The sequence below is a fragment of the Haliotis asinina genome, chromosome 12, assembly GCF_037392515.1.
Source record: "Haliotis asinina isolate JCU_RB_2024 chromosome 12, JCU_Hal_asi_v2, whole genome shotgun sequence".
NCBI classification, from domain to species: Eukaryota; Metazoa; Mollusca; class Gastropoda; order Lepetellida; family Haliotidae; genus Haliotis; species Haliotis asinina.
This window is the reverse complement of record NC_090291.1, coordinates 23008684-23035553: the sequence shown is the minus strand read 5'-3', so window position 1 is coordinate 23035553 and position 26870 is coordinate 23008684. Positions and strand designations below refer to the sequence as shown.

Genomic DNA, 26870 nt, shown 5'->3' with positions numbered 1-26870 from the left:
CATACCCTCTAACCTCTCAACACATTCCCCGAAACACACATACCCTCCAACCTCACAACATATTCCCCGAAACACACACACCCTCTAACCTCTCAACACATTCCCTATGACAAACATACCCTCTAACCTCTCAACACATTCCCCATGACACACATACCCTCTAACCTCTCAACATATTCCCCAAAACACACATACCCTCTAACCTCTCAACATATTCCCCAAAACACACATACCCTCTAACCTCTCAACACATTCCCCGAAAGACACATACCCTCTAACCTCTCAACACATTTCACATGACACATATACCCTCTAACCTCTCAACACATTCCCCAAAACACACATACCCTCCAACCTCTCAACACATTCCCCATGACACATACACCCTCCAACCTCTCAACACATTCCCCGAAACACACATACCCCCAAACCTCTCAACACATTCCCCAAAACACACATACCCTCTAACCTCTCAACACATTCCCCGAAAGACACACACCCTCTAACCTCTCAACACATTGCCCATGACACATATACCCTCTAACCTCTCAACACATTCCCCAAAACACACATACCCTCTAACCTCTCAACACATTCCCCATGACACACATACCCTCAAACCTGTCAAGACATTCCCCGAAACACACATACCCTCCAACCTCTCAACCCATTCCTCGAAACACACATAACCTCTAACCTCTCAACACATTCCCCATGACACACATACCCTCTAACCTCTCAACACATTCCCCATGACACACATACCCTTTAACCTCTCAACACATTCCCCATGACACACATACCCTCCAACCTCTCAACACATTCCCCAAAACACACATACCCTCTAACCTCTCAACACATTCCCCGAAACACACATACCCTCCAACCTCTCAACACATTCCACATGACACATATACCCTCTAACCTCTCAACACATTGCCCATGACACATATACCCTCCAACCTCTCAACACATTCCCCAAAACACACATACCCTCTAACCTCTCAACACATTCCCCATGACAAACATACCCTCTAACCTCTCAACACATTCCCCGAAACACACATACCCTCAAACCTCTCAACACATTCCCCGAAAGACACATACCCTCTAACCTCTCAACACATTCCACATGACACATATACCCTCTAACCTCTCAACACATTGCCCATGACACATATACCCTCTAACCTCTCAACACATTCCCCAAAACACACATACCCTCTAACCTCTCAACATATTCCCCAAAACACACATACCCTCTAACCTTTCAACACATTCCCCATGACACACATACCCTCCAACCTCTCAACACATTCCCCGAAACACACATACCCTCCAACCTCTCAACACATTCCCCAAAACTCACATACCCTCTAACCTCTCAACACATTCCCCATGACACACATACCCTCTAACCTCTAAACACATTCCCTGAAACACACATACCCTCCAACCTCTCAACATATTCCCCAAAACACACATACCCTCTAACCTCTCAACACATTCCCCATGACACACATACCCTCTAACCTCTCAACACATTCCCCATGACACACATACCCTCTAACCTCTCAACACATTCCCCATGACACACATACCCTCTAACCTCTCAACACATTCCCCGAAACACACATACCCTCCAACCTCTCAACATATTCCCCAAAACTCACATACCCTCTAACCTCTCAACACATTCCCCATGACACACATACCCTCTAACCTCTAAACACATTCCCTGAAACACACATACCCTCTAACCTCTCAACACATTCCCCGAAACACACATACCCTCTAACCTCTCAACATATTCCCCAAAACACACATACCCTCTAACCTCTCAACACATTCCCCATGACACACATACCCTCTAACCTCTCAACACATTCCCCGAAACACACATACCCTCCAACCTCTCAACATATTCCCCAAAACACACATACCCTCTAACCTCTCAACACATTCTCCAAAACACACATACCCTCCAACCTCTCAACACATTCCCCAAAACACACATACCCTCTAACCTCTCAACACATTCCCCATGACACACATACCCTCTAACCTCTCAACACATTCCCCGAAACACACATACCCTCCAACCTCTCAACACATTCCCCGAAACACACATACCCTCTAACCTCTCAACACATTCCCCGAAACACACAAACCCTCTAACCTCTCAACACATTCCCGAAAACACACATACCCTCTAATCTCTCAACACATTCCCCAAAACACACATACCCTCTAACCTCTCAACATATTCCCCAAAACACACATACCCTCTAACCTCTCAACATATTCCCCGAAACACACATACCCTCTAACCTCTCAACACATTCCCCGAAACACACATACCCTCTACCCTCTCAACACATTCCCCATGACACACATACCCTCTAACCTCTCAACACATTCCCCATGACAAACATACCCTCTAACCTCTCAACACATTCCCCAAAACAGACATACCCTCTAACCTCTCAACACATTCCCCGAAACACACATACCCTCTAACCTCTCAACACATTCCCCCAAACACACATACCCTCTAACCTCTCAACACATTCCCCAAAACACACATACCCTCTAACCTCTCAACACATTTCCCATGACACACATACCCTCTAACCTTGCAATACATTCCCCATGAGACACATACCCTCTAACCTCTCAACATATTCCCCATGACACACATAACCTCTAACCTCTCAACACATTCCCCGAAACACACATACCCTCTAACCTCTCAACACATTCCCCAAAACACACATACCCTCTAACCTCTCAACACATTCCCCCAAACACACATACCCTCTAACCTTGCAATACATTCCCCATGAGACACATACCCTCTAAACTCTCAACACATTCCCCATGACACACATAACCTCTAACCTCTCAACACATTCCCCGAAACACACATACCCTCTAACCTCTCAACACATTCCCCGAAACACACATACCCTCTAACCTCTCAACACATTCCCCGAAAGACACATACCCTCTAACCTCTCAACACATTCCACATGACACATATACCCTCTAACCTCTCAACACATTCCCCCAAACACACATACCCTCTAACCTTGCAATACATTCCCCATGAGACACATACCCTCTAACCTCTCAACACATTCCCCATGACACACATACCCTCTAACCTCTCAACACATTCCCCATGACACACATACCCTCTAACCTGTCAACATATTCCCCAAAACACACATACCCTCTAACCTCTAAACACATTCCCCATGACACACATACCCTCTAACCTCTAAACACATTCCCCAAAACACACAAAACCTCTAACCTCTCAACACATTCCCCGAAACACACATACCCTCTAACCTCTCAACACATTCCCCATGACACACATACCCTCTAACCTCTCAACACATTTCCCAAAACACACATACCCTGCAGCCTCTCAACACATTCCCCATGACACACATACCCTCCAACCTCTCAACACATTCCCCAAAACACACATACCCTCCAACCTCTCAACACATTCCCCATGACACACATACCCTCTAACCTCTCAACACATTCCCCATGACACACATACCCTTTAACCTCTCAACACATTCCCCATGACACACATACCCTCCAACCTCTCAACACATTCCCCAAAACACACATACCCTCTAACCTCTCAACACATTCCCCAAAACACACATACCCTCTAACCTCTCAACACATTCCCCGAAACACACATACCCTCTAACCTCTCAACACATTCCACATGACACACATACCCTCTACCCTCTCAACATATTTCCCAAAACACACATACCCTCCAACCTCTCAACACATTCCCCGAAAGACACATACCCTCTAACCTCTCAACACATTCCACATGACACATATACCCCCTAACCTCTCAACACATTCCCCAAAACACACATACCCTCTAACCTCTCAACACATTCCCCATGACACATACACCCTCCAACCTCTCAACACATTCCCCGAAACACACATACCCCCTAACCTCTCAACACATTCCCCATGACACACATACCCTCCAACCTCTCAACATATTCCCCAAAACTCACATACCCTCTAACCTCTCAACACATTCCCCATGACACACATACCCTCTAACCTCTAAACACATTCCCTGAAACACACATACCCTCTAACCTCTCAACACATTCCCCGAAACACACATACCCTCTAACCTCTCAACATATTCCCCAAAACACACATACCCTCTAACCTCTCAACACATTCCCCATGACACACATACCCTCTAACCTCTCAACACATTCCCCGAAACACACATACCCTCCAACCTCTCAACATATTCCCCAAAACACACATACCCTCTAACCTCTCAACACATTCTCCAAAACACACATACCCTCCAACCTCTCAACACATTCCCCAAAACACACATACCCTCTAACCTCTCAACACATTCCCCATGACACACATACCCTCTAACCTCTCAACACATTCCCCGAAACACACATACCCTCCAACCTCTCAACACATTCCCCGAAACACACATACCCTCTAACCTCTCAACACATTCTCCAAAACACACATACCCTCCAACCTCTCAACACATTCCCCAAAACACACATACCCTCTAACCTCTCAACACATTCCCCATGACACACATACCCTCTAACCTCTCAACACATTCCCCGAAACACACATACCCTCCAACCTCTCAACACATTCCCCGAAACACACATACCCTCTAACCTCTCAACACATTCCCTGAAACACACAAACCCTCTAACCTCTCAACACATTCCCGAAAACACACATACCCTCTAATCTCTCAACACATTCCCCAAAACACACATACCCTCTAACCTCTCAACATATTCCCCAAAACACACATACCCTCTAACCTCTCAACATATTCCCCAAAACACACATACCCTCTAACCTCTCAACACATTCCCCGAAACACACATACCCTCTACCCTCTCAACACATTCCCCATGACACACATACCCTCTAACCTCTCAACACATTCCCCATGACAAACATACCCTCTAACCTCTCAACACATTCCCCAAAACAGACATACCCTCTAACCTCTCAACACATTCCCCGAAACACACATACCCTCTAACCTCTCAACACATTCCCCCAAACACACATACCCTCTAACCTCTCAACACATTCCCCAAAACACACATACCCTCTAACCTCTCAACACATTTCCCATGACACACATACCCTCTAACCTTGCAATACATTCCCCATGAGACACATACCCTCTAACCTCTCAACATATTCCCCATGACACACATAACCTCTAACCTCTCAACACATTCCCCGAAACACACATACCCTCTAACCTCTCAACACATTCCCCAAAACACACATACCCTCTAACCTCTCAACACATTCCCCCAAACACACATACCCTCTAACCTTGCAATACATTCCCCATGAGACACATACCCTCTAAACTCTCAACACATTCCCCATGACACACATAACCTCTAACCTCTCAACACATTCCCCGAAACACACATACCCTCTAACCTCTCAACACATTCCCCGAAACACACATACCCTCTAACCTCTCAACACATTCCCCGAAAGACACATACCCTCTAACCTCTCAACACATTCCACATGACACATATACCCTCTAACCTCTCAACACATTCCCCCAAACACACATACCCTCTAACCTTGCAATACATTCCCCATGAGACACATACCCTCTAACCTCTCAACACATTCCCCATGACACACATACCCTCTAACCTCTCAACACATTCCCCATGACACACATACCCTCTAACCTCTCAACATATTCCCCAAAACACACATACCCTCTAACCTCTAAACACATTCCCCATGACACACATACCCTCTAACCTCTAAACACATTCCCCAAAACACACAAAACCTCTAACCTCTCAACACATTCCCCGAAACACACATACCCTCTAACCTCTCAACACATTCCCCATGACACACATACCCTCTAACCTCTCAACACATTTCCCAAAACACACATACCCTGCAGCCTCTCAACACATTCCCCATGACACACATACCCTCCAACCTCTCAACACATTCCCCAAAACACACATACCCTCCAACCTCTCAACACATTCCCCATGACACACATACCCTCTAACCTCTCAACACATTCCCCATGACACACATACCCTCTAACCTCTCAACACATTCCCCATGACACACATACCCTCCAACCTCTCAACACATTCCCCAAAACACACATACCCTCCAACCTCTCAACACATTCCCCATGACACACATACCCTCTAACCTCTCAACACATTCCCCATGACACACATACCCTCTAACCTCTCAACACATTCCCCATGACACACATACCCTCAAACCTGTCAAGACATTCCCCGAAACACACATACCCTCCAACCTCTCAACCCATTCCTCGAAACACACATAACCTCTAACCTCTCAACACATTCCCCATGACACACATACCCTCTAACCTCTCAACACATTCCCCATGACACACATACCCTTTAACCTCTCAACACATTCCCCATGACACACATACCCTCCAACCTCTCAACACATTCCCCAAAACACACATACCCTCTAACCTCTCAACACATTCCCCGAAACACACATACCCTCCAACCTCTCAACACATTCCACATGACACATATACCCTCTAACCTCTCAACACATTGCCCATGACACATATACCCTCCAACCTCTCAACACATTCCCCAAAACACACATACCCTCTAACCTCTCAACACATTCCCCATGACAAACATACCCTCTAACCTCTCAACACATTCCCCGAAACACACATACCCTCAAACCTCTCAACACATTCCCCGAAAGACACATACCCTCTAACCTCTCAACACATTCCACATGACACATATACCCTCTAACCTCTCAACACATTGCCCATGACACATATACCCTCTAACCTCTCAACACATTCCCCAAAACACACATACCCTCTAACCTCTCAACATATTCCCCAAAACACACATACCCTCTAACCTTTCAACACATTCCCCATGACACACATACCCTCCAACCTCTCAACACATTCCCCGAAACACACATACCCTCCAACCTCTCAACACATTCCCCAAAACTCACATACCCTCTAACCTCTCAACACATTCCCCATGACACACATACCCTCTAACCTCTAAACACATTCCCTGAAACACACATACCCTCCAACCTCTCAACATATTCCCCAAAACACACATACCCTCTAACCTCTCAACACATTCCCCATGACACACATACCCTCTAACCTCTCAACACATTCCCCATGACACACATACCCTCTAACCTCTCAACACATTCCCCATGACACACATACCCTCTAACCTCTCAACACATTCCCCGAAACACACATACCCTCCAACCTCTCAACATATTCCCCAAAACTCACATACCCTCTAACCTCTCAACACATTCCCCATGACACACATACCCTCTAACCTCTAAACACATTCCCTGAAACACACATACCCTCTAACCTCTCAACACATTCCCCGAAACACACATACCCTCTAACCTCTCAACATATTCCCCAAAACACACATACCCTCTAACCTCTCAACACATTCCCCATGACACACATACCCTCTAACCTCTCAACACATTCCCCGAAACACACATACCCTCCAACCTCTCAACATATTCCCCAAAACACACATACCCTCTAACCTCTCAACACATTCTCCAAAACACACATACCCTCCAACCTCTCAACACATTCCCCAAAACACACATACCCTCTAACCTCTCAACACATTCCCCATGACACACATACCCTCTAACCTCTCAACACATTCCCCGAAACACACATACCCTCCAACCTCTCAACACATTCCCCGAAACACACATACCCTCTAACCTCTCAACACATTCCCCGAAACACACAAACCCTCTAACCTCTCAACACATTCCCGAAAACACACATACCCTCTAATCTCTCAACACATTCCCCAAAACACACATACCCTCTAACCTCTCAACATATTCCCCAAAACACACATACCCTCTAACCTCTCAACATATTCCCCGAAACACACATACCCTCTAACCTCTCAACACATTCCCCGAAACACACATACCCTCTACCCTCTCAACACATTCCCCATGACACACATACCCTCTAACCTCTCAACACATTCCCCATGACAAACATACCCTCTAACCTCTCAACACATTCCCCAAAACAGACATACCCTCTAACCTCTCAACACATTCCCCGAAACACACATACCCTCTAACCTCTCAACACATTCCCCCAAACACACATACCCTCTAACCTCTCAACACATTCCCCAAAACACACATACCTTCTAACCTCTCAACACATTTCCCATGACACACATACCCTCTAACCTTGCAATACATTCCCCATGAGACACATACCCTCTAACCTCTCAACATATTCCCCATGACACACATAACCTCTAACCTCTCAACACATTCCCCGAAACACACATACCCTCTAACCTCTCAACACATTCCCCAAAACACACATACCCTCTAACCTCTCAACACATTCCCCCAAACACACATACCCTCTAACCTTGCAATACATTCCCCATGAGACACATACCCTCTAAACTCTCAACACATTCCCCATGACACACATAACCTCTAACCTCTCAACACATTCCCCGAAACACACATACCCTCTAACCTCTCAACACATTCCCCGAAACACACATACCCTCTAACCTCTCAACACATTCCCCGAAAGACACATACCCTCTAACCTCTCAACACATTCCACATGACACATATACCCTCTAACCTCTCAACACATTCCCCCAAACACACATACCCTCTAACCTTGCAATACATTCCCCATGAGACACATACCCTCTAACCTCTCAACACATTCCCCATGACACACATACCCTCTAACCTCTCAACACATTCCCCATGACACACATACCCTCTAACCTGTCAACATATTCCCCAAAACACACATACCCTCTAACCTCTAAACACATTCCCCATGACACACATACCCTCTAACCTCTAAACACATTCCCCAAAACACACAAAACCTCTAACCTCTCAACACATTCCCCGAAACACACATACCCTCTAACCTCTCAACACATTCCCCATGACACACATACCCTCTAACCTCTCAACACATTTCCCAAAACACACATACCCTGCAGCCTCTCAACACATTCCCCATGACACACATACCCTCCAACCTCTCAACACATTCCCCAAAACACACATACCCTCCAACCTCTCAACACATTCCCCATGACACACATACCCTCTAACCTCTCAACACATTCCCCATGACACACATACCCTTTAACCTCTCAACACATTCCCCATGACACACATACCCTCCAACCTCTCAACACATTCCCCAAAACACACATACCCTCTAACCTCTCAACACATTCCCCAAAACACACATACCCTCTAACCTCTCAACACATTCCCCGAAACACACATACCCTCTAACCTCTCAACACATTCCACATGACACACATACCCTCTACCCTCTCAACATATTTCCCAAAACACACATACCCTCCAACCTCTCAACACATTCCCCGAAAGACACATACCCTCTAACCTCTCAACACATTCCACATGACACATATACCCCCTAACCTCTCAACACATTCCCCAAAACACACATACCCTCTAACCTCTCAACACATTCCCCATGACACATACACCCTCCAACCTCTCAACACATTCCCCGAAACACACATACCCCCTAACCTCTCAACACATTCCCCATGACACACATACCCTCCAACCTCTCAACATATTCCCCAAAACTCACATACCCTCTAACCTCTCAACACATTCCCCATGACACACATACCCTCTAACCTCTAAACACATTCCCTGAAACACACATACCCTCTAACCTCTCAACACATTCCCCGAAACACACATACCCTCTAACCTCTCAACATATTCCCCAAAACACACATACCCTCTAACCTCTCAACACATTCCCCATGACACACATACCCTCTAACCTCTCAACACATTCCCCGAAACACACATACCCTCCAACCTCTCAACATATTCCCCAAAACACACATACCCTCTAACCTCTCAACACATTCTCCAAAACACACATACCCTCCAACCTCTCAACACATTCCCCAAAACACACATACCCTCTAACCTCTCAACACATTCCCCATGACACACATACCCTCTAACCTCTCAACACATTCCCCGAAACACACATACCCTCCAACCTCTCAACACATTCCCCGAAACACACATACCCTCTAACCTCTCAACACATTCTCCAAAACACACATACCCTCCAACCTCTCAACACATTCCCCAAAACACACATACCCTCTAACCTCTCAACACATTCCCCATGACACACATACCCTCTAACCTCTCAACACATTCCCCGAAACACACATACCCTCCAACCTCTCAACACATTCCCCGAAACACACATACCCTCTAACCTCTCAACACATTCCCTGAAACACACAAACCCTCTAACCTCTCAACACATTCCCGAAAACACACATACCCTCTAATCTCTCAACACATTCCCCAAAACACACATACCCTCTAACCTCTCAACATATTCCCCAAAACACACATACCCTCTAACCTCTCAACATATTCCCCAAAACACACATACCCTCTAACCTCTCAACACATTCCCCGAAACACACATACCCTCTACCCTCTCAACACATTCCCCATGACACACATACCCTCTAACCTCTCAACACATTCCCCATGACAAACATACCCTCTAACCTCTCAACACATTCCCCAAAACAGACATACCCTCTAACCTCTCAACACATTCCCCGAAACACACATACCCTCTAACCTCTCAACACATTCCCCCAAACACACATACCCTCTAACCTCTCAACACATTCCCCAAAACACACATACCCTCTAACCTCTCAACACATTTCCCATGACACACATACCCTCTAACCTTGCAATACATTCCCCATGAGACACATACCCTCTAACCTCTCAACATATTCCCCATGACACACATAACCTCTAACCTCTCAACACATTCCCCGAAACACACATACCCTCTAACCTCTCAACACATTCCCCAAAACACACATACCCTCTAACCTCTCAACACATTCCCCCAAACACACATACCCTCTAACCTTGCAATACATTCCCCATGAGACACATACCCTCTAAACTCTCAACACATTCCCCATGACACACATAACCTCTAACCTCTCAACACATTCCCCGAAACACACATACCCTCTAACCTCTCAACACATTCCCCGAAACACACATACCCTCTAACCTCTCAACACATTCCCCGAAAGACACATACCCTCTAACCTCTCAACACATTCCACATGACACATATACCCTCTAACCTCTCAACACATTCCCCCAAACACACATACCCTCTAACCTTGCAATACATTCCCCATGAGACACATACCCTCTAACCTCTCAACACATTCCCCATGACACACATAACCTCTAACCTCTCAACACATTCCCCATGACACACATACCCTCTAACCTCTCAACATATTCCCCAAAACACACATACCCTCTAACCTCTAAACACATTCCCCATGACACACATACCCTCTAACCTCTAAACACATTCCCCAAAACACACAAAACCTCTAACCTCTCAACACATTCCCCGAAACACACATACCCTCTAACCTCTCAACACATTCCCCATGACACACATACCCTCTAACCTCTCAACACATTTCCCAAAACACACATACCCTGCAGCCTCTCAACACATTCCCCATGACACACATACCCTCCAACCTCTCAACACATTCCCCAAAACACACATACCCTCCAACCTCTCAACACATTCCCCATGACACACATACCCTCTAACCTCTCAACACATTCCCCATGACACACATACCCTCTAACCTCTCAACACATTCCCCATGACACACATACCCTCCAACCTCTCAACACATTCCCCAAAACACACATACCCTCTAACCTCTCAACACATTCCCCAAAACACACATACCCTCTAACCTCTCAACACATTCCCCATGACACACATACCCTCTAACCTCTAAACACATTCTCCAAAACACACATACCCTCTAACCTCTCAACACATTCCCCATGACACACATACCCTCTAACCTCTCAACACATTCTCCAAAACACACATACCCTCTAACCTCTCAACACATTCCCCAAAACACACATACCCTCTAACCTCTAAACACATTCTCCAAAACACACATACCCTCTAACCTCTCAACACATTCCCCATGACACACATACCCTCTAACCTCTCAACACATTCTCCAAAACACACATACCCTCTAACCTCTCAACACATTCCCCAAAACACACATACCCTCTAACCTCTCAACACATTCCCCGAAACACACATACCCTCTAACCTCTCAACACATTCCACATGACACACATACCCTCTAACCTCTCAACACATTCCCCGAAACACACATACCCTCTAACCTCTCAACACATTCCCCGAAACACACATACCCTCTAACCTCTCAACATATTCCCCAAAACACACATACCCTCTAACCTCTCAACACATTCCCCATGACACACATACCCTCTAACCTCTCAACACATTCCCCGAAACACACATACCCTCTAACCTCTCAACACATTCCCCATGACACACATACCCTCTAACCTCTCAACACATTCCCCGAAACACACATACCCTCTAACCTCTCAACACATTCCCCGAAACACACATACCCTCTAACCTCTCAACACATTCCACATGACACACATACCCTCTACCCTCTCAACATATTTCCCAAAACACACATACCCTCCAACCTCTCAACACATTCCCCGAAAGACACATACCCTCTAACCTCTCAACACATTCCACATGACACATATATCCCCTAACCTCTCAACACATTCCCCAAAACACACATACCCTCTAACCTCTCAACACATTCCCCAAAACACACATACCCTCTAACCTCTCAACACATTTCCCATGACACACATACCCTCTAACCTTGCAATACATTCCCCATGAGACACATACCCTCTAACCTCTCAACATATTCCCCATGACACACATAACCTCTAACCTCTCAACACATTCCCCGAAACACACATACCCTCTAACCTCTCAACACATTCCCCAAAACACACATACCCTCTAACCTCTCAACACATTCCCCCAAACACACATACCCTCTAACCTTGCAATACATTCCCCATGAGACACATACCCTCTAAACTCTCAACACATTCCCCATGACACACATAACCTCTAACCTCTCAACACATTCCCCGAAACACACATACCCTCTAACCTCTCAACACATTCCCCGAAACACACATACCCTCTAACCTCTCAACACATTCCCCGAAAGACACATACCCTCTAACCTCTCAACACATTCCACATGACACATATACCCTCTAACCTCTCAACACATTCCCCCAAACACACATACCCTCTAACCTTGCAATACATTCCCCATGAGACACATACCCTCTAACCTCTCAACACATTCCCCATGACACACATACCCTCTAACCTCTCAACACATTCCCCATGACACACATACCCTCTAACCTCTCAACATATTCCCCAAAACACACATACCCTCTAACCTCTAAACACATTCCCCATGACACACATACCCTCTAACCTCTAAACACATTCCCCAAAACACACAAAACCTCTAACCTCTCAACACATTCCCCGAAACACACATACCCTCTAACCTCTCAACACATTCCCCATGACACACATACCCTCTAACCTCTCAACACATTTCCCAAAACACACATACCCTGCAGCCTCTCAACACATTCCCCATGACACACATACCCTCCAACCTCTCAACACATTCCCCAAAACACACATACCCTCCAACCTCTCAACACATTCCCCATGACACACATACCCTCTAACCTCTCAACACATTCCCCATGACACACATACCCTCTAACCTCTCAACACATTCCCCATGACACACATACCCTCCAACCTCTCAACACATTCCCCAAAACACACATACCCTCTAACCTCTCAACACATTCCCCAAAACACACATACCCTCTAACCTCTCAACACATTCCCCATGACACACATACCCTCTAACCTCTAAACACATTCTCCAAAACACACATACCCTCTAACCTCTCAACACATTCCCCATGACACACATACCCTCTAACCTCTCAACACATTCTCCAAAACACACATACCCTCTAACCTCTCAACACATTCCCCAAAACACACATACCCTCTAACCTCTAAACACATTCTCCAAAACACACATACCCTCTAACCTCTCAACACATTCCCCATGACACACATACCCTCTAACCTCTCAACACATTCTCCAAAACACACATACCCTCTAACCTCTCAACACATTCCCCAAAACACACATACCCTCTAACCTCTCAACACATTCCCCGAAACACACATACCCTCTAACCTCTCAACACATTCCACATGACACACATACCCTCTAACCTCTCAACACATTCCCCGAAACACACATACCCTCTAACCTCTCAACACATTCCCCGAAACACACATACCCTCTAACCTCTCAACATATTCCCCAAAACACACATACCCTCTAACCTCTCAACACATTCCCCATGACACACATACCCTCTAACCTCTCAACACATTCCCCGAAACACACATACCCTCTAACCTCTCAACACATTCCCCGAAACACACATACCCTCTAACCTCTCAACACATTCCACATGACACACATACCCTCTACCCTCTCAACATATTTCCCAAAACACACATACCCTCCAACCTCTCAACACATTCCCCGAAAGACACATACCCTCTAACCTCTCAACACATTCCACATGACACATATACCCCCTAACCTCTCAACACATTCCCCAAAACACACATACCCTCTAACCTCTCAACACATTCCCCAAAACACACATACCCTCTAACCTCTCAACACATTTCCCATGACACACATACCCTCTAACCTTGCAATACATTCCCCATGAGACACATACCCTCTAACCTCTCAACATATTCCCCATGACACACATAACCTCTAACCTCTCAACACATTCCCCGAAACACACATACCCTCTAACCTCTCAACACATTCCCCAAAACACACATACCCTCTAACCTCTCAACACATTCCCCCAAACACACATACCCTCTAACCTTGCAATACATTCCCCATGAGACACATACCCTCTAAACTCTCAACACATTCCCCATGACACACATAACCTCTAACCTCTCAACACATTCCCCGAAACACACATACCCTCTAACCTCTCAACACATTCCCCGAAACACACATACCCTCTAACCTCTCAACACATTCCCCGAAAGACACATACCCTCTAACCTCTCAACACATTCCACATGACACATATACCCTCTAACCTCTCAACACATTCCCCCAAACACACATACCCTCTAACCTTGCAATACATTCCCCATGACACACATACCCTCTAACCTCTAAACACATTCCCCAAAACACACAAAACCTCTAACCTCTCAACACATTCCCCGAAACACACATACCCTCTAACCTCTCAACACATTCCCCATGACACACATACCCTCTAACCTCTCAACACATTTCCCAAAACACACATACCCTGCAGCCTCTCAACACATTCCCCATGACACACATACCCTCCAACCTCTCAACACATTCCCCAAAACACACATACCCTCCAACCTCTCAACACATTCCCCATGACACACATACCCTCTAACCTCTCAACACATTCCCCATGACACACATACCCTCTAACCTCTCAACACATTCCCCATGACACACATACCCTCCAACCTCTCAACACATTCCCCAAAACACACATACCCTCTAACCTCTCAACACATTCCCCAAAACACACATACCCTCTAACCTCTCAACACATTCCCCATGACACACATACCCTCTAACCTCTAAACACATTCTCCAAAACACACATACCCTCTAACCTCTCAACACATTCCCCATGACACACATACCCTCTAACCTCTCAACACATTCTCCAAAACACACATACCCTCTAACCTCTCAACACATTCCCCAAAACACACATACCCTCTAACCTCTAAACACATTCTCCAAAACACACATACCCTCTAACCTCTCAACACATTCCCCATGACACACATACCCTCTAACCTCTCAACACATTCTCCAAAACACACATACCCTCTAACCTCTCAACACATTCCCCAAAACACACATACCCTCTAACCTCTCAACACATTCCCCGAAACACACATACCCTCTAACCTCTCAACACATTCCACATGACACACATACCCTCTAACCTCTCAACACATTCCCCGAAACACACATACCCTCTAACCTCTCAACACATTCCCCGAAACACACATACCCTCTAACCTCTCAACATATTCCCCAAAACACACATACCCTCTAACCTCTCAACACATTCCCCATGACACACATACCCTCTAACCTCTCAACACATTCCCCGAAACACACATACCCTCTAACCTCTCAACACATTCCCCGAAACACACATACCCTCTAACCTCTCAACACATTCCACATGACACACATACCCTCTACCCTCTCAACATATTTCCCAAAACACACATACCCTCCAACCTCACAACACATTCCCCGAAAGACACATACCCTCTAACCTCTCAACACATTCCACATGACACATATACCCCCTAACCTCTCAACACATTCCCCAAAACACACATACCCTCTAACCTCTCAACACATTCCCCATGACACATACACCCTCCAACCTCTCAACACATTCCCCGAAACACACATACCCCCTAACCTCTCAACACATTCCCCATGACACACATACCCTCTAACCTCTCAACACATTCCCCATGACACACATACCCTCTAACCTCTCAACACATTCCCCATGACACACATACCCTCTAACCTCTCAACACATTCCCCATGACACACATACCCTCTAACCTCTCAACACATTCTCCAAAACACACATACCCTCCAACCTCTCAACACATTCCCCAAAACACACATACCCTCTAACCTCTCAACACATTCCCCATGACACACATACCCTCTAACCTCTCAACACATTCCCCGAAACACACATACCCTCCAACCTCTCAACACATTCCCCGAAACACACATACCCTCTAACCTCTGAACACATTCCCCGAAACACACAAACCCTCTAACCTCTCAACACATTCCCGAAAACACACATACCCTCTAATCTCTCAACACATTCCCCAAAACACACATACCCTCTAACCTCTCAACATATTCCCCAAAACACACATACCCTCTAACCTCTCAACATATTCCCCAAAACACACATACCCTCTAACCTCTCAACACATTCCCCGAAACACACATACCCTCTACCCTCTCAACACATTCCCCATGACACACATACCCTCTAACCTCTCAACACATTCCCCATGACAAACATACCCTCTAACCTCTCAACACATTCCCCAAAACAGACATACCCTCTAACCTCTCAACACATTCCCCGAAACACACATACCCTCTAACCTCTCAACACATTCCCCCAAACACACATACCCTCTAACCTCTCAACACATTCCCCAAAACACACATACCCTCTAACCTCTCAACACATTTCCCATGACACACATACCCTCTAACCTTGCAATACATTCCCCATGAGACACATACCCTCTAACCTCTCAACATATTCCCCATGACACACATAACCTCTAACCTCTCAACACATTCCCCGAAACACACATACCCTCTAACCTCTCAACACATTCCCCAAAACACACATACCCTCTAACCTCTCAACACATTCCCCCAAACACACATACCCTCTAACCTTGCAATACATTCCCCATGAGACACATACCCTCTAAACTCTCAACACATTCCCCATGACACACATAACCTCTAACCTCTCAACACATTCCCCGAAACACACATACCCTCTAACCTCTCAACACATTCCCCGAAACACACATACCCTCTAACCTCTCAACACATTCCCCGAAAGACACATACCCTCTAACCTCTCAACACATTCCACATGACACATATACCCTCTAACCTCTCAACACATTCCCCCAAACACACATACCCTCTAACCTTGCAATACATTCCCCATGAGACACATACCCTCTAACCTCTTAACACATTCCCCATGACACACATACCCTCTAACCTCTCAACACATTCCCCATGACACACATACCCTCTAACCTGTCAACATATTCCCCAAAACACACATACCCTCTAACCTCTAAACACATTCCCCATGACACACATACCCTCTAACCTCTAAACACATTCCCCAAAACACACAAAACCTCTAACCTCTCAACACATTCCCCGAAACACACATACCCTCTAACCTCTCAACACATTCCCCATGACACACATACCCTCTAACCTCTCAACACATTTCCCAAAACACACATACCCTGCAGCCTCTCAACACATTCCCCATGACACACATACCCTCCAACCTCTCAACACATTCCCCAAAACACACATACCCTCCAACCTCTCAACACATTCCCCATGACACACATACCCTCTAACCTCTAAACACATTCCCCATGACACACATACCCTCTAACCTCTCAACACATTCCCCATGACACACATACCCTCTAACCTCTCAACACATTCTCCAAAACACACATACCCTCTAACCTCTCAACACATTCCCCAAAACACACATACCCTCTAACCTCTAAACACATTCTCCAAAACACACATACCCTCTAACCTCTCAACACATTCCCCATGACACACATACCCTCTAACCTCTCAACACATTCTCCAAAACACACATACCCTCTAACCTCTCAACACATTCCCCAAAACACACATACCCTCTAACCTCTCAACACATTCCCCGAAACACACATACCCTCTAACCTCTCAACACATTCCACATGACACACATACCCTCTAACCTCTCAACACATTCCCCGAAACACACATACCCTCTAACCTCTCAACACATTCCCCGAAACACACATACCCTCTAACCTCTCAACATATTCCCCAAAACACACATACCCTCTAACCTCTCAACACATTCCCCATGACACACATACCCTCTAACCTCTCAACACATTGCCCGAAACACACATACCCTCTAACCTCTCAACACATTCCCCGAAACACACATACCCTCTAACCTCTCAACACATTCCACATGACACACATACCCTCTACCCTCTCAACATATTTCCCAAAACACACATACCCTCCAACCTCTCAACACATTCCCCGAAAGACACATACCCTCTAACCTCTCAACACATTCCACATGACACATATACCCCCTAACCTCTCAACACATTCCCCAAAACACACATACCCTCTAACCTCTCAACACATTCCCCATGACACATACACCCTCCAACCTCTCAACACATTCCCCGAAACACACATACCTCCTAACCTCTCAACACATTCCCCATGACACACATACCCTCCAACCTCTCAACATATTCCCCAAAACTCACATACCCTCTAACCTCTCAACACATTCCCTATGACACACATACCCTCTAACCTCTAAACACATTCCCTGAAACACACATACCCTCTAACCTCTCAACACATTCCCCGAAACACACATACCCTCTAACCTCTCAACATATTCCCCAAAACACACATACCCTCTAACCTCTCAACACATTCCCCATGACACACATACCCTCTAACCTCTCAACACATTCCCCGAAACACACATACCCTCCAACCTCTCAACATATTCCCCAAAACACACATACCCTCTAACCTCTCAACACATTCTCCAAAACACACATACCCTCCAACCTCTCAACACATTCCCCAAAACACACATACCCTCTAACCTCTCAACACATTCCCCATGACACACATACCCTCTAACCTCTCAACACATTCCCCGAAACACACATACCCTCCAACCTCTCAACACATTCCCCGAAACACACATACCCTCTAACCTCTCAACACATTCCCCGAAACACACAAACCCTCTAACCTCTCAACACATTCCCGAAAACACACATACCCTCTAATCTCTCAACACATTCCCCAAAACACACATACCCTCTAACCTCTCAACATATTCCCCAAAACACACATACCCTCTAACCTCTCAACATATTCCCCAAAACACACATACCCTCTAACCTCTCAACACATTCCCCGAAACACACATACCCTCTACCCTCTCAACACATTCCCCATGACACACATACCCTCTAACCTCTCAACACATTCCCCATGACAAACATACCCTCTAACCTCTCAACACATTCCCCAAAACAGACATACCCTCTAACCTCTCAACACATTCCCCGAAACACACATACCCTCTAACCTCTCAACACATTCCCCCAAACACACATACCCTCTAACCTCTCAACACATTCCCCAAAACACACATACCCTCTAACCTCTCAACACATTTCCCATGACACACATACCCTCTAACCTTGCAATACATTCCCCATGAGACACATACCCTCTAACCTCTCAACATATTCCCCATGACACACATAACCTCTAACCTCTCAACACATTCCCCGAAACACACATACCCTCTAACCTCTCAACACATTCCCCAAAACACACATACCCTCTAACCTCTCAACACATTCCCCCAAACACACATACCCTCTAACCTTGCAATACATTCCCCATGAGACACATACCCTCTAAACTCTCAACACATTCCCCATGACACACATAACCTCTAACCTCTCAACACATTCCCCGAAACACACATACCCTCTAACCTCTCAACACATTCCCCGAAACACACATACCCTCTAACCTCTCAACACATTCCCCGAAAGACACATACCCTCTAACCTCTCAACACATTCCACATGACACATATACCCTCTAACCTCTCAACACATTCCCCCAAACACACATACCCTCTAACCTTGCAATACATTCCCCATGAGACACATACCCTCTAACCTCTCAACACATTCCCCATGACACACATACCCTCTAACCTCTCAACACATTCCCCATGACACACATACCCTCTAACCTCTCAAAATATTCCCCAAAACACACATACCCTCTAACCTCTAAACACATTCCCCATGACACACATACCCTCTAACCTCTAAACACATTCCGCAAAACACACAAAACCTCTAACCTCTCAACACATTCCCCGAAACACACATACCCTCTAACCTCTCAACACATTCCCCATGACACACATACCCTCTAACCTCTCAACACATTTCCCAAAACACACATACCCTGCAGCCTCTCAACACATTCCCCATGACACACATACCCTCCAACCTCTCAACACATTCCCCAAAACACACATACCCTCCAACCTCTCAACACATTCCCCATGACACACATACCCTCTAACCTCTCAACACATTCCCCATGACACACATACCCTCTAACCTCTCAACACATTCCCCATGACACACATACCCTCCAACCTCTCAACACATTCCCCAAAACACACATACCCTCTAACCTCTCAACACATTCCCCAAAACACACATACCCTCTAACCTCTCAACACATTCCCCATGACACACATACCCTCTAACCTCTAAACACATTCTCCAAAACACACATACCCTCTAACCTCTCAACACATTCCCCATGACACACATACCCTCTAACCTCTCAACACATTCTCCAAAACACACATACCCTCTAACCTCTCAACACATTCCCCAAAACACACATACCCTCTAACCTCTAAACACATTCTCCAAAACACACATACCCTCTAACCTCTCAACACATTCCCCATGACACACATACCCTCTAACCTCTCAACACATTCTCCAAAACACACATACCCTCTAACCTCTCAACACATTCCCCAAAACACACATACCCTCTAACCTCTCAACACATTCCCCGAAACACACATACCCTCTAACCTCTCAACACATTCCACATGACACACATACCCTCTAACCTCTCAACACATTCCCCGAAACACACATACCCTCTAACCTCTCAACACATTCCCCGAAACACACATACCCTCTAACCTCTCAACATATTCCCCAAAACACACATACCCTCTAACCTCTCAACACATTCCCCATGACACACATACCCTCTAACCTCTCAACACATTCCCCGAAACACACATACCCTCTAACCTCTCAACACATTCCCCGAAACACACATACCCTCTAACCTCTCAACACATTCCACATGACACACATACCCTCTACCCTCTCAACATATTTCCCAAAACACACATACCCTCCAACCTCTCAACACATTCCCCGAAAGACACATACCCTCTAACCTCTCAACACATTCCACATGACACATATACCCCCTAACCTCTCAACACATTCCCCAAAACACACATACCCTCTAACCTCTCAACACATTCCCCATGACACATACACCCTCCAACCTCTCAACACATTCCCCGAAACACACATACCCCCTAACCTCTCAACACATTCCCCATGACACACATACCCTCTAACCTCTCAACACATTCCCCATGACACACATACCCTCTAACCTCTCAACACATTCCCCATGACACACATACCCTCTAACCTCTCAACACATTCCCCATGACACACATACCCTCTAACCTCTCAACACATTCCCCATGACACACATACCCTCTAACCTCTCAACACATTCCCCAAAACACACATACCCTCTAACCTCTCAACACATTCCCCATGACACACATACCCTCTAACCTCTCAACACATTTCCCAAAACACACATACCCTGCAGCCTCTCAACACATTCCCCATGACACACATACCCTCTAACCTCTCAACACATTTCCCAAAACACACATAACCTCTAACCTCTCAACACATTCCCCGAAACACACATACCCTCTAACCTCTCAACACATTCCCCGAAACACACATACCCTCTAACCTCTCAACACATTCCCCATGACACACATACCCTCTAACCTCTCAACACATTCCCCATGACACACATACCCTCTAACCTCTCAACACATTCCCCATGACACACATACCCTCTAACCTCTCAACACATTCCCCAAAACACCCATACCCTCTAACCTCTCAAGACATTCCCCATGACACACATACCCTCTAACCTCTCAACACATTCCCCATGACACACATACCCTCTAACCTCTCAACACATTCCCCAGGACACACATATCCTCTAACTTATCAACAAGGGACTGTACGCTATAACCAATCAACAAGGCCCATATAAGCTATGTATAAGAATGTATGTTCTTACCTTTCAACACTTCAGCCAGGGCACATGTGTGCTCATGATAACCTCTCAACATGTCCCCCAAGGTGCATGTGTGCTCTAACCTCTTAACACGTCAGCCAAGGCACATGTATCTAACATCAACAAGTGTGTCCTTCAACATGTCAACAGAGTTTCAAAAGTGTTATCTATTATTCAGCGACCAGATATTGCACAAACTTACCCTTTTGGTGACTCAGGTATCACAGAATCACCACCCACAAATTATGTTAGTGAAAGCGACAGACATAGGCTGGAATCATGTTTCATAATTTATTGTAACAATAATTCTTTACAGTTTACTGAAATAATGATTCAAATGGACATTGCAATACCCATCAAAATTTTTCACATGTGTTTTTTCAGCTGTAATTGTTTATGAACCTGAATGAAAGCCTTCCTCTATTCCTTCACACTGTGGACAACCTTGCATTGTCTTGCAGATTGCAATGTCACAATGGATAAAGCAATACATACATTATATACAGGACACTCATCACAAATATGTAAGCTTATTCCTTTCATACATTTTAAAAAAATTTCAATTTGATTTGTCAATTGTATTCACTTTTATAAGTGAGTTTGGTTTTACACCACTTCTAGCAATTTTCCAGCAATACCATGGTGGGCACACTTCTATAAACTTCATGAAGAAATGCATGATTTGAAAAAAGTCAGTGTAGTAGTATTTTAAAATTATATTGTACTATATCATGACAAGTATTTCACATGATGGTAGACTGGACATACCACACATCTCTAGGTACCACACAATGTCAACTTGTGCAGCACAGCTAAAAACAACCACTGTCACACTATGGAACAGCTAAAACAGCTGAGAAAGGTAGGAATTTTTAATGAATTTACACTTGATTGCAGCGTGATTAACAAAGAAAACTATGCCATGTCATCTTGGCATAAATTGTATGAAATCTAATTGAATGACAAGGCTAATTTTAGAACAAGTACCTAGAAGAGTGATGCTATCCATAAGCTGTTGTGGCCAAATATAAGACACCTTATGTTGTTGTTACTTGAATATGTTATGAGGGGATGTCAAAATCTAGTGAGTCTAACCATATTCTTGATGTCCAATGTTTGCAAAGTTTCCAATTTATTCTGAAGGGATCAATAGCAAAGCCAGATCCAACGTTTCACATATGTGGGTAATATGGTTCATGAGATATGAGTCATCACAACACACTGGGGTATAACATTTGTAAAATTAATTGCTAAAAATGAAAATGATATGTCATTTGGTACCTCTTGGGTAATGGTATATTCTCAGATAATATCATATAAAATATGTTCAGAATGGTTTTGGATAAATTACTGTCATAATCAAATGCCAAAGATTTGGATCCCTTGATTTAGATTTTGACAGGGGCTGTTTTCTAAAGACACATCCATTTTGATTTTTAACTAGCAAAACTTGTGTCTAGAGACACAAATGCCCCCGCTGCTGTAGGAAGAGTTCCCTACACTGAGTGTGCTCTGGTGATTAATTTCTACTCAACAAATTCCACATACATCTATGCAATTATGAGATGCCCACCTTTCGAGTCCCACTGAAACACATGTATAAGCTTAATCGATTCTGCTGAGGTGTTTTCATGCATAGACATAATCACATATTTTGCTATCATCAGACAGAAATTCCACAAAATTTATCTAGGTCGAAGACAAAAACAAGTGGACATCACATGAAAATTATTATAACTCACTGATCCAAGTTCAGCCTGTGGAAAATCTCTTCGGTTGTCTCCAAGACCTTGTCCACATAGTCCACTTTGTCTGGATAGCATTTAAGTGCCAAGTTGATCAGTGCAACTTGCAATGCTACAATGTCTTCAGGCGGCATTTCAGGACGGTTCTGGAATAAAGTAATTCCAGTTAAAACACTCTACAAAATGGAAGAGGACTTACAAAAAACAAGTATGAAGTCATCCCTTGCCACAATGATATGGCCAGTTTTGGGCAACAGCATCATGTTTACTGGAACTGTTTGTAATAAAAGCACTACAACTTCTCATTAAAGCCACTGCAAGAAGTAGGCTGCTTTGGGTGCCAAGACTAGTTTGTGCACTTTTCCTCAATAATTTTCCACATACCGTACTTTGTCCAAGGTCCTTTGCCAAGTGGAATACATTTCTACAAGGTAATTATGGCAACAACTCTCAGATTACCCTGCCCATATCTTCTGACATAAAATCCAAAGAATACTAAAGATTCAGTACTGTGTTAATATGGGTATAAAGTTTCATGGAAAATACAAGAATACTGAAATGATAATGGACAGAGCTCGGGTCACAAAATCAGTTAAAGAAGTTAAGCAATGTTGGACTTCAAGCAATGATGGGCATTGAGAGTAGTCAGATTGGGGAACATGTGTGGCGACTTGACTGCAGTGTTTTTAGGACTTAGTCCTGTCCCACTATGAGTCAGTTTGTTCAAAATTGCCTCTGTTCACCCAGCAGAAAATGGGTACCTGATGAGCTAAGTCATGTGACTATAACCTTCTAGTGCCTCACAGCTTCGGTTATCCAGGATAACAATAATCACATTGCTAGTGTTATGAGCATTCACCTAGATAATGGATTTTAGTACACTGTAAAGGCACATATTATCATAATTTAAAAAAAATAGCTCTACAACATATTCTGGTCTTAGTTAAATTCAGATAAGAAAACAACCTGTATTTGGGGTCAAGTCCAAATTGCTACCATCTAAACAACAAAAGACACACAACATATGTTTGATAAATACACAAAGTTTTACAGTGAAGGATTAAACAGTTTTTGAGTTATGCTCAAGAAACCAATGTTACACATATTTCAATTTGAAAGGAATTTCATAGCCCAAAACAATGTTCCATATTTTGTTAACATTTCAAAGACACTTCAAGGAAATGACCACTTGAAGACATTCATCACATAAAATGGTTATCCAAGAACCTCGTAGAAACCACTTTAAAGAAAACACAATAACATCAAGTTCAGCATCCTCTAAAACCTGCACCATCTCCCATCTGCATCAACATCTTGTTTGTTTGGGTCTGATCAACCACCCTTACACTGTAATTACTTTACATTCTATTCAATATAAAGACGTATCTGTACATTTCTAAACTAATCCAATAATTTTGCAGTATACAATGTTCAAAATATTCATAACTGGAAATTTTAATTATAAATTGTATATTTATATACTTATCCTCTCTCACAATTTGTACTTTTCTCTCTTGCTTTGATGTTAAGGGGAATGAATGAGAACTTTCCCTGTAGGTCTCTCTTGTCCATACGCCCTAGGCTGCTCTCCTTATAGGATACGTCCCTAGTCCCATGCTGAGCATGCAGCATGCTCCCCTACAATTTCTAGTTAACATTTCCAAATGAGTAAACCTGGATGGTGGGTCGCAGATTACCCAAAGTAAAAAGGCACTGAGAGTATACTCTGCATTGGCTAATGACAACTGTAGATAGTGATGAATAAGGAAGGCCAGATGTGACTAGCATTGTACCTATACTACAGTCCATTTGAAGCAAATCCTCCCCTACGAATTGCACTCTAAATCAAAAGCAAATAATTGTATATGACTCAAACTACAGTAAAGTAAATAGGAAA

The 26870-nt window shown here is 44.5% G+C and overlaps 1 protein-coding gene across 1 annotated transcript in view; it reads right to left on the bottom strand.

The window, feature by feature from the left end:
* LOC137257631 (vacuolar protein sorting-associated protein 35-like) overlaps nt 1–26870 on the bottom strand; it is a 134656-nt gene that overhangs the window by 49125 nt on the left and 58661 nt on the right. The window contains exon 10 of the mRNA XM_067794961.1: nt 24971–25119. Within this exon, the coding sequence (XP_067651062.1) occupies nt 24971–25119 (149 nt within the window). The remainder of the gene's footprint in view (nt 1–24970; nt 25120–26870) is intronic.